We start from the raw sequence: 12,050 nt of genomic DNA, 5'->3' as shown, positions 1-12,050 counted from the left end.
ATACCATTAATATTTTTAATTTCATGGTAATTTTTATATTTAATAATTATTCCTTCACTAAAGTTTAAAATCCAGAGGCCCTTTTTCTGTGATGTTCCTTTTCCCTCGATCTTGGTATTCATATCATTTTCCTAAATTGAATGTGTATTTGTATGTGTGTGTATGTGTGCCCATGCAATGTGCAAGCACACAAAAACCGATTTTCTTCCAAGTTTTCTCTTTTAACTCCCGCAGTCTCAGGCATGCTGGAGCATGAAACGATTCAGGGCATGTCCGGCGTGAAGCCCACAGGGCTAAGAAAGCGGACCTCCAGTATTGCCGACGAGGGCGCCTACACACTGGACTCCATCATCCAGCAGCTCAGCTCCTTCCACTCAGTCATGTGTCAGCATGGCATGGACCCAGAACTGATCAAGCAGGTGGTCAAGCAGATGTTCTACATCGTGGGGGCTGTCACCCTGAACAACCTCCTTCTGCGGAAGGACGTGTGCTCATGGAGTAAAGGCATGCAGATCAGGTAAACAAATGCCCACACTTTGATGGCTTCTGTAGAGTCCTGGCTGGCCTGTCAGGGTTGTGAGAGGTGGTTACTTGTTTGAGATCAGTGCACTTGAAGTTTGAGGGCAAGCAGCCAAGCAGCAAGGGAAGAACTGCTTGGCGCCACTTTCTCTTGCCCTGGCCAAGCTTCTCTAAATCTCACTGGCTTTTGCCCCTTGCCTTGCCAGTGGGCTGTTCTCATTACTTGTTAGGAGACCTTGCTCCACTGAGAAGCCAGCTCACGGAAGGAGTACAGAGACAATGAAAAAATATGTCAAGATGAGAGAGCTGCTCCCTCCTGTGTGTGTTTTAGTTATACAATAACAAAATATCAAATTATAGTGACTTCTGATGTTTGATTACTCTTAGAAATATATTTTGACAAAATAACTTTTTGTACCTATGGCAGCAAGAACAAATTTAACAGATCTTTTACTAACACTTGAAACATGCCCCTCTATATTTTAAGAAACTCACTGCCATTGAGTCGATTCCGACTTATAGTGACCCTATAGGACAGAGTAGAACTGCCCCATAGGGTTTCCAAGGAGTGCCTGGTGGATTCGAACTGCCAACCTTTTTGTTAGAGCCAAACTCTTAACCACTATGCCACCAGGGTTTCCAGCTTTTAAGAAAAGCTACACTCAATTTTATGCCCGACCCATCCCCAGCGTAACCTCATTATCATAATAGAATTTATTATTTTATTTTTGCAAATGTTTATTTTGAAACAGCCAGAATACTCACAAAAGGAGGAAAGAAAAAAAATTCTCCCACAAAAGTCTTTAAACTACTCAACCTCAGGAGATCTTTGCATTCTTTTCAAGTTTTCCGTTTTGACCCAAATTCACTCAAATTCAATTGTAATTAACTTTAAGAACAGAATGCCGTCCACTCAGGAAGTAGAATTTATTTCTGTATAAGCTTTGCTCATAAATGTGAAGTTATCTGTTGTAATGGCATAATACCTCTTAGTGGAAATCTTCGTTTTCCACTAAGACCACTGTCACTTAGTTGGCTAGTTCTTGAGACCTCAGTGTCTGTGTAGTTTCTTTGTCTCTCTCCGTATTTGGGGTCTTTGTCTCTTCCAGTGGCCCTCACCTGTCCTTCTCCTCTTCCATGCCTGAGCAGTCCTCAGGCCACTGTGTCCACTGCCTAGGCTCTTCCCCAAATAGGGCGTGAGCACAAGGAACATGTGGGGGGATCTAGTGTTTCAGTTAACTTAGAGTTTGCCTTAAGAGAAAGTAATTAAAGGATTGTCGATTCTCATCTCCCAAAAGAAACTCAGAAATTGTAAGAGAACCTATGAAGTATTTTCTGGTCAGCTGTTCAGCAGGATTCAGCCTTATTATGTGTTCTGTGTTATTCATTAGCAAATCTTATTTCATAACTTTTGCTATAGTAACTATATTTCTACCTTCAGTTAAAGTATATTCTGTACTCATTTAATTTTATGTAATTATGATTATAAGCCTCATAACTATTTATAATGATAAAATTTGAAGCACAGCTGATGAGATTTAAGAAAACTGAACAGAAATACTGCCTGTCATATTAACATAAAATCCTGATAAGGCCACACCAGAAAATTAAGATATTTATGACAACATTCAGCAAATTTGTAGTCTCTCTCCCTCTCTCTCTCTGTTTGGCATAGGTACAATGTCAGTCAACTAGAAGAATGGCTACGTGATAAGAATCTGATGAACAGTGGGGCTAAAGAAACTCTAGAACCTCTTATTCAAGCTGCTCAGCTTTTGCAAGTGAAAAAGAAAACAGATGAAGATGCAGAAGCCATTTGTTCCATGTGCAGTGCTTTAACTACTCTCCAGGTAAAGCGGCTTTGCCCATTATGAAATAATTGAACATTTATCAAAGATGATTATTAGAGAAGTAAAGAGGTGTTCTAGTTATTTCCCTTGTCTCTAAACTGACTTCATCTGTGTCAGAGAAGATTTATGTCTCTACAGATCTTGAAGAAAGGAGATTTTGCCAGAAAATAATACATTTCACTGCTAATCACAGTGATCCATATTCAATATTCAGCAAATACTTATTGAGTACCTATAGTGTTCTATAATGTTCTAGGCATTTGGCTACATCCATGAAGAAAACAAAATACCTGCTCTCACGAGGTTTACATTCCCTAGAGTGTATATTTCTTAAAATAATTTTCTATATTATTTGATTGAAAGACTCTTTAGACTTTTCTAAGACAGATAATACTTGTTCCTTTCAATTCAGCAAATGATTAATTGAGTTCTTATTTCAAGGCAACAAACTTGTTGCTAAGTGAGATATTTCGATAAATAAGGAATAGTCCCTCCCTTTAAGGAGCTTGCAGTCTAGTAGGGAAGGCAGAGCTGTACATGGCTAACTCGATTGTAAGAGGGTCTGAAGGGAGCACTGAGGTGTGAGAACTTACTTGACCTTGAAGCAAGTCTAGAGTTTGAGGAAGTGAGAGGAAGGGAAGGGCATTTGAAGACAATGGTAACAGCAGGAAGCAAGTCATAGGCATGAACATGCCCATTTTTCTTTTGCCCAGTTATTTTCTATGCTGACTCTTGGACTTCCTTAATATTTGTTCCATATCTCATAACATAGAGATCTTCAGTTGTGTCCAATATTATAATCAGATCTCCATCAGTAGATAATGGGAATTAAGATTTGCAGCTTCTTAATGCTGAACTCCTAGTTACATAATTCTTGCTAAGAATGAAGCGGAGCTACGTTACTGAGTAATGGTCCTAAAATTTTTTTCCCCCATTTCAGCCAAGTCTGGAAAGTTAGAATACATTGGGGAAAACCTGACTTTATAGAAATTTGCTGTCATCCAACTTTTAAAGAATATACTTTATATCTTAATGTAGTTTAAGCACTTATTTCACAGAGTGAGATAGATCTGTAATTGTGAATTTTTTTTTAACAAGGCAGTCCAGCTTTTTTAAAGTCCTAATACTTGGCCCTAAGGGGTGATCCCTTGATTCATTTAATTCCTCACAGATGGAATAAACATTCCCACTTTCTAATTCACATCTTTCTGGTGTTTAATTTATTCTTTACCTCTAGATTAGCACTGTCAAGTTGAATTTTTTTTTTTAATTTAAATAGCCACATATGACTAGTGGCTACTGTATTGCACAGCACAGCCCTAGACAATACCTTGAAAATGGAAATATCTTTCTACCTTATTTTGACAATGATTTCTTTTAATTAGAAAAGAGATGCGACCGTTTTACAAAAGAAATTAATTTGACACCTTTTTAAGCCCTTTCCTCTAATTAATTGGTTAATTTTAAAGGCCTCTGCTATTATTCATTGATAATAACTTATCTTTTGTAAAAATATGATTTAAAAGACCATTCAAAAGAAATAGTATTTGGCTTCATTATTTTTAAATATAGCTGGAGATATATAAAGAGAGCAGAATGCTGCTAATAGAGTGAACCCTGTTTGTGTAAAAATAGTATAAGCTAGAATATGTACAGAAATAGCTAAGCAGATACTCAGGACACTGTTAACAGTTGTTGCTTTTGGAGGCTGGAAGATGGAAGTGGAGGCATTTTTACTTTTCATATTGTATTCTTTTGTACTCTTTGAATATTCTCCCAAGCCTATCATGCTTCTTTGAAAATTATACAAATATTACGTTAATATGTTCTTATAAAAATTAAAAAACATGCCCTTCAGACCAGCTCCCTCTCCTCTCATCCCACCCTGCCCTGAGCAGAGCAGAAGAACATGTGCACAGATCCCTTTTATATTACAGATTCTAGGTGATCGGTATTTGATAATACACCGAAAACTGTAATCATCTTTTTGCTTGCAGATTGTCAAAGTGTTGTTTCTGTATACTCCAGTTCATGAGTTTGAAGAGAGAGTCTCTGCATCCTTTATTCGTACTATACAGGTAAGATCTCTCAGGCTTTTTTTTTGTTTTTTACTTTGATCCACCAACGTACAACTTCTGAATAGAAATTTTACAACTGATTGAAGGGTAATGTGTTTTTATCTTTTATTATATTATTTTATCTTATTTTTACAATACATTAACTTTTTTATAACCGTTTACTTGGGAAATGGAGTGACTTGAAAACAAGATAAACATTCTTCATTAGTTGGGGATTTTTTGGTAGGATTTTTGGCAGAAAAAAGTCTTGATAGATCGATTCAAAAAATTGATTTTCTGTTCGTCTTTTTCTTTCTTCCTTTTTTTTTTTTAAATGTTCTTAGATGCGTTTGCGAGACAGGAAAGACTCTCCACAGCTGCTCATGGATGCTAAACACACCTTTCCTGTCACCTTTCCATTTAACCCATCCTCCCTTGCGCTAGAAACCATCCAGATCCCAGCGAGCCTGGGCCTGGGGTTCATTTCCCGAGTCTGAACTGGATGTCAAGGTGAACACTGACAATACATTTCTTAACCTGAAATAAGAACCATTATTTCCAGTGAGCTACTGAAAACACATTATTAAAGATAAAGTACTGATTATCTCCCAAATGAGGTTACTAACGGGAAATCTCCCTAGAAACTTTCATCACCTGAGAAGAAAGGTTCCTTGTGCTGCGTTGCCTTTTAGAGCAACCTCCTCCCTGACCAGTCAGGCATCACAAGTTTACAGGCAAGTGAGTAATAGAAGGAGAGGAGAAGAGGGAGGGAGGAAAAACGTGTCTTCAGCTGCCAACGTTTATTTTAAATCCTTAGTACTGCATTTAAGTGATATAAAAAAATACAAATTCCATATGTGAGCTGTTGTTATAAAGGAGCCAACAAAGAAACCTCCCTTGACCTAACAAGAACTGAAAGAGAAATCGCCACTGAGTACATATCAATTTAGGAATCAATCATGTCGATACTGTCAAACTGGAATGAAGAAACAAACTGGCAATATGTAAAGTAACTGGTCAAGTAACTTCCTCCTTTGTGTCACTAGTATATAGAGATATTAAAAGAGCTGTTGGTTTGTAGTATAGCATAGATGTCCATTTGTTTGTACTGTAGTTTACTGCGCATTTTCAATTGGTACTACATACTGTGTTCTTTAAAATGTAAGTGATACTAGGCACTACAACAATAAGCTTCTCTTTTATCAACCTCTGTTTCCAATTCAATCAGATCACAGTTTTAACTGGATTATGTGCAAGTACCTACAAATTCACCTGCCAAGGAAATTGATGACTAAGCATAAATAGCAGACACTGGCAAGTTATGTTCTCATATGACAGAATGTTTGACATTTAAGGATAGGGTTAGACAAAGTGGTTATTGTGATGTTATATATTCAGGATGTATTATGTGGATTTGCTCATTAATTTTCATGGGTGGTATTGCATCACAGTACAGTGTTCTATGAAGTGACTTATTTTCACTTACCAGATTTGATTTCTGCAGTACATATTTCCAACCTTAATGGGTTTTATTTCTTCTTCTTAATTTATTAAGAATTAATCTCAGTCACTTCTAGAAAGGATTGTCAGAATATTCATGATTCAAGTCTTAAAACCTTGATTATCCTATAAATTATGCAGAAGAAGCTATACAATAAATATTTAATTATGATTTTTTTTAGGCTATAAATGTTCTCAGATGCCAAGAACATTTATAGCCTAAAAAAAATCATAATGTTCTCAGATACCACTAGATACTTTAAAAAGCATCACACTAGAAATACTTTAAGAAGACTTATGTAAGAAATACAGAAGATACTGAATTTTATAGAGGATTTGGTTCAGTCAGAATCAGATTCTATAAGTTTTCTTTTTGAAATTCTAATTAAACATATTCTCCATTTTTCCTAGACTCTCATAAAATAAATCATCAGGTTGTGCAAAAGCAAATCCATAGTTTTCATTAAAAACTCTATTTCTGAATTACAGTCATAGATTTATGTAATTTAACTGCTAGATGATTGATAAAGATGACATATTAAAATGTGTGCAATATTAACGGAAATAAAACAGTTTCAAATCTGTGATACAGATTATTAAAAGATAAGCACTGTCTTTTAACTTATCTGGGCCTCAGTTTCCTCATCTATAAGATAAGAGTTGAACAACTGACTCTCTAAAATGTTCTCTCAGTGCTTGGATCCTAGAGAAATGAGCTGCAGTTACAGAATAATTCCGCCCTCTGCTGGACAGACCAGTGTTTGGTGCCTGCAAATTCTAAAATGTAAAATCACAAGTCTCTTGTAGCCATAAAAAAAAAAAAAAATTTTTTTTTTTTTAGCCATAACCTTTCTTAAATGTATATGATCTGTATGCATGCCTTTAAGGAGTCCCACTGTATTTGTATTCTTTGAAAGTTAGTTAGATGATTCTTATTGGATCATGTACTCCTATATTCCATTCGAATATATTTATTTCTTTGCAAAATCAACCAAAAACATTACTGATTCAATCAGATTCTCTCAATTTTCCTTGGTTGTCAATGTGGTTTTCAGTGAACAATTAACCCTTGTAACCATCTGGTAGTACTGATTGTGGTAGACTCCAACACATAGATGGGGATTGGGTGGGGGAGTTGCTAAAAAAAAAAGGTGGGACCATGATGTAGATTGCCCACCTCAGACCACATACACCCTGAATCTTGTCAGGTCTTCAAGATCATGCTGTACCTTCCATGGCGTGACAGCCTTTATCTTACTCCCAGACAGCTCATACCCTGAAGTGTCTCTGGTCTGGGCCTTCTCTCCCTCTTCCTGTCTCTCTGCTGTGGCATGTTGGAGCCCTGTTCCATGCCTGGGCTGGCGCTCTCCCCACTGCCCCATGCCAACTCAAAATGCAAATATTCTGCTATTCCAGAGTTCCAACTTCCTCCAAGGCCTACCTAGTATCCCAGATTAATTATTAACTTCTTAGTAGCCTGAAGATTTTTAGTTGTAACACAAATAGCTTGCAACCATGGGACCCCAAGGCCCAATAAATGACTCTGTACTGCATTCTTGAGGGTGCAAGGATACTCTGCTCACTATGAGTATCCTTTGGCCAGTTTGAGGACTACTCACCCTTCCTTCTGTTCATCTGTGCTTTCTTACCAAGCTACAAACATAGCTCCACCAGCCTTCTCCAGTTCTTATTTATCCATTTACCTGCCTCTTCCCTCACCTCAATCACAGAGCCCATCACCAGCTGTCTCCCCTGCTCTTTGTGCAGTGAAGGCAGGTAGGTGCTATCCATTCTCAGGGCTCCATTGGCCTGCCTCTTGGTGTACCTGCCAGCCAATCTTTGCACAAGCTCTTGCTCTTCTCACTTCTCTGCAAAACATGCTTTAACCTTATCATTATTTTTGCTTTTTTATAATTCCACTGTGATGCACAATAGGAAGTCAAAGGAAGATCCTGAAACCCACAACAGTTCTTTGTTTCAATAGCCCCTCATACCTCACATGCAGACTCACCTCACACCCTGGGAAGGCAAAGCTGAAAACTTAGAAGCAGTTTCCCTTCTTGCAGCTTTTAAGTTAAGGCATTAATATGCCTAAGAGTAACTCTGAAGAAAGGGGGAAGATGAACATGGGATAAAATCCATAAAAGTGTAGCTTCTTGATTCCACTGGAAGTTTTGAAAATTCTCCATGTACCAGACACTTTCATCAAGTGCAAAAGTACGAAAATACATTCTAAAGCTGATCGATAGGAGATGAGGGTTTGGGTCAGCTTGGAAGATTTGCTTTGTTATTTTTTCATTTCAATGGATAATTGGGAATTGATGCTTTCTTGGTAAGTACTTTTATGTACTATAGATCAAATTTTTTAATAACACAGTGGAGGAGGCTATGAAAAGAAAATACTTCATTTTATAAGAATTTCAGTGTAGTGATTTTTATGGGAAATAACTTTCCTGATCACCCTAGGTAAAGGGGCACCTGCCACCATCCTGAGAAGTCTGCACACAACGTGCAGTCTTTAGTCTGTCTTTCCCCTTCTCTTGCTCTCACTCTTACACATACACATACATGCACACACCAGTCTGTTCCTCAAGAGGCATAATCAAAGATCCTCTGGATAACTTAGACTGTTTAGGATTAAACAAAAAGCAGAAAATTAGTGAGTGACCCTTCAATTCTCCTGTCATAGAGAAGCAGTACCTTGTGTCCAGACATGCTTTACTTCAGTGCTCTTTCTCTGTTACCTTATTTTATCCTTATGGCAGCAGATAGGGTAGGATTACATCGTCTGCTGATGATAATGTGATAGAGCTAATGAAGCACTTGCCTGTGGTTGCACAGCCTTCGAGCAGTTCCCGCTTTCCCAGAGGCCACAAGGCCAGTATGGGCAGATGCGAGGCAAGGGACTTTAAAAAGTGGCTGTTGTGAGATGACATTCTGTTCTTCCTGATACCTGTGGGGCACCACAGGGTCAGCAAGGGACACTCTTCAACTGGTACTTGGGACTGAGCCAGTGCTGAGTGCCACCGTATCTATTCTAACGGATGAAGCATCCAGAGCCACATGGTTTTCTCTTGTCACAGTGACCTGTTGTAATGAGCTTTGACCCTTGGAGGGTGCAATGCTGTGTGTTTGGGTCATTAATTAGCTATCAGGTAGCCTCAACCAAAGAGACAGGAAGCAGGAAAGCCTCCCTAAAGTTAAAAGGAAGGTTTCTCTCAAAACATACTCCCCAGAGGCCCTGTTAGAGCCCAAAGGTGAGCTGTCGAGCCTGCAGAGAACCTGCAACTGCAGGCCAGGCCTCAGGGCACTCAGCCTTGACCAGCTTCCCTGACTGAGGGCCTCATCACTGAGTAGCCCAGGCCACTGGGTATGTTCTGAGGGCCATCCACGGGGCAGGCCAGGTCCAGGTCAGCGGGGGATTGAACATTGCAATGTGTGCATGCTTGCAGGTGTTTGCTTTGAGCTAGAAGATGTGCTGTGTACATGCGTGTTAGGCTCTGTGCAGTGCTGTGGCCTGTGTTCATGGATAGGTGCATTGTGATTTGTTCTCAGGCAGTGCTGTGAGGGCCACCTTAACCGCTGCTACCTTCCCTTCTAGAGCTGCCTTAAGTTCTCTGGAACTTTCCCTTTGTAAAGAATGTTTTGCCTGGAGAAGATATCTTGCCCTCTTGCTTATGGCTTTGTGAGGGTGTGGGTTGCGTGTTGTCTCCAACCACTAATTCCTTACTTACCTTCCTGCATGACCCTCTCTCTCCTGTTACATTCTACTTCCTTTGCTTTGTGTTATTTCCAAACAGGGACCAGCATTATGAGGCAGCAGCAATCTCAGAGCCAATGAAATGTCAGCTTAGTGTTCCTGAGTTAGTGGGAACTCTGTGTCACAACTAAGCAAATGAACATATGGAAGAAATAGGTAAATTAGATTCTTGGTAACACTTAAGTGTCTTGTTTTCCACTAACCTATTTTTAATTAAGAGTGCGACTCTAAAATCCTTCATGGGCATTCTTTTAAAAAGAAATTATAAGCACCTTGCACTATAAAAAAGGTCGAATGAAAACAGGAAAGAGTGCTGTAAGTCTAATCCCTTGTATTATTTTAAATTAAACAAATCGAACGGGAATTACAATACATTTTCTCCATAGATCAGGAACTGAAAAGCACTATGTAAAATATCTGCCAAAATGCATTTTATAATTTTGTTTTATAATTTGATTCAGCGAAATGTTCATTAGCTTAATTTAAGGCATGTTATTAGATTGATAAAATGTTTGAAAATAACTAACATTTCCTTAGTATTGTAATATTGCTTAAACTACTGGAAATAATTTTTTTTTTTTAGTTGAAACTTGTATATATAATTTAATGCTTCATAGATCAGTACATTTTTAATGCATTTCTGAAAGTCAATACTTTCAAATATTACCATGTGTTATAAAATTTTCAGCCTGCATTTCAGGCTTTCCAAATCATGTGAGCCATTTAATTTTTTTTCCCACAAATGGTGATTTCTTTTCCCTTAGATGTGGATATGTATGTTGTAATTTATGATCCTTGTTATGTATCTTTGTGGGATCCTGAGTTAACATTGATTTTTTTTGTTGTTAAATTGCTCTAACAATGTTGCATAGAAATGAGCTCATGACATTCAACATATTATATTTCATATTTAACATATTTCACTGTGGAATGGATATGCCTTTTAACGACGGTGAAACTGAATATTATACTTTTTCAAAATATTTTGCCATGTTGAATTTGGAGAAGGAATTTTGCTTTGATCTGCATAGAAAAAAATGTGGTGTAGTTAATCTGTGAAAAGTTGTTAGGAGAGCTATTCACCCATTAAAAAAAGAAGCAGAAGTGCTGAGAAGTGAAAGCCATTATCACTCAAACTCTAGTTTTAACCGAATGCATCCCAGCATATCTCACATGAAATTTTAAAAAGTTAATAATTCACCTCCTGTCAACAAAAGCCTTTTGAAACACATTTTCCTTAGATATCACCTCCAGCTAACATGAAAATGAAAACAATATCAGAATGACATTTATGCCCCAAATTTGTAGATGTTTCATGTTGTACTTAGTAAATGTGTCGTTAATGCAGTGTTCTCCTAGCTATTATAGAAAATTGTTCAAATAAAGATACAGATGTATACACTTGTCAGTGTCCTTTAAATTATCTATAAGTTAAAAAATAGCACATTAAAAAACAACACAATTAGTTGTTTTGGGTTTTTTTTTTAAGATTAGTGAATGTAAATATGGCCTCTCTTCATGGAGATTCTAAGGAATCTTGGGAATTTAAAACTTGACGAGCCCTCCTTTTTTACTGGACAACATGGCAATATATATGATAAAGAAGATAATTGCTAAACATCTAAATAAACAAGCAAAAAATAAATCAATTAGAGAAAAGGCAGAGTCTTCCCTTCAAGAGTATATCATGCCTAGATATATTGGAATTCCCTGACAGAGAAATAAATATACCCAAGGGGGATTTGGTATATGTATCTTTCTGGTGATCTACTTCTGAAATTCAGCCAATGAAAACCCTGTGTATCACAACAGTCTCGTCCACAACCAATCACGGGGATAGCACAGCACCAGGCAGCATTTCGTTCCATGGTGCATGGGGTTGTCATGAGTTGGTGCTGACTCAATGGTGACTAACAACAACACAGTGAACTTAGACTTTCAAAAGATTGAAGATGTGATTCTGTATCAAAGGCTACATTTTTAATATATGTAGGAGAGTAGAGGGGATTTTTTAGTACAGAATAAGGATCAAAGAAGAAGTATGCAGATGCACTTCTTTGGCTGGAGAAACAAAGCAGGACTATTCAGCTGTGCGGTTGAATTAGCTTCATCTTCATTTATAATATAAGGAAAGGAATATACATGGTTTCATGTAGATTATGCAGTTCTCACCTCACCAAATGGAATACACAGAAATCAGATTGACTAAATCTGTGGAAAAGACAGTGGAAAAGCTCAATATCACTAGTCAGAACAAGGCTGGGGCCACCTGTGAAACAGACCATCAATTGCTGATATGCAAGCTCAAACTGAAGTTGAAGAAAATTAAAACAAGTTCACAAGAGCCAGAGTATGACCTTGAGT

General features: G+C 37.7%; 1 protein-coding gene across 4 annotated transcripts in view; it reads left to right on the top strand.

Annotated features, from left to right (window-relative positions):
• MYO5A (myosin VA) overlaps positions 1–11,075 on the top strand; it is a 264,645-nt gene extending 253,570 nt beyond the window's left edge. For all 4 annotated transcript variants that reach the window (XM_049904982.1, XM_049904981.1, XM_049904980.1 and 1 more), the window contains 4 exons: positions 235–517; positions 2,195–2,369; positions 4,367–4,447; positions 4,771–11,075. In XM_049904982.1, the coding sequence (XP_049760939.1) occupies positions 235–517; positions 2,195–2,369; positions 4,367–4,447; positions 4,771–4,923 (692 nt within the window). In that variant the 3' untranslated portion in view covers positions 4,924–11,075. The remainder of the gene's footprint in view (positions 1–234; positions 518–2,194; positions 2,370–4,366; positions 4,448–4,770) is intronic.
• The last annotated feature ends 975 nt before the right edge of the window (positions 11,076–12,050 follow it).

The sequence above is a fragment of the Elephas maximus genome, chromosome 12 (assembly GCF_024166365.1).
Source record: "Elephas maximus indicus isolate mEleMax1 chromosome 12, mEleMax1 primary haplotype, whole genome shotgun sequence".
Lineage (NCBI taxonomy): Eukaryota > Metazoa > Chordata > Mammalia > Proboscidea > Elephantidae > Elephas > Elephas maximus.
Note: the sequence above shows the minus strand (reverse complement) of the source record. Positions and strands in the feature narration are given on the sequence as shown.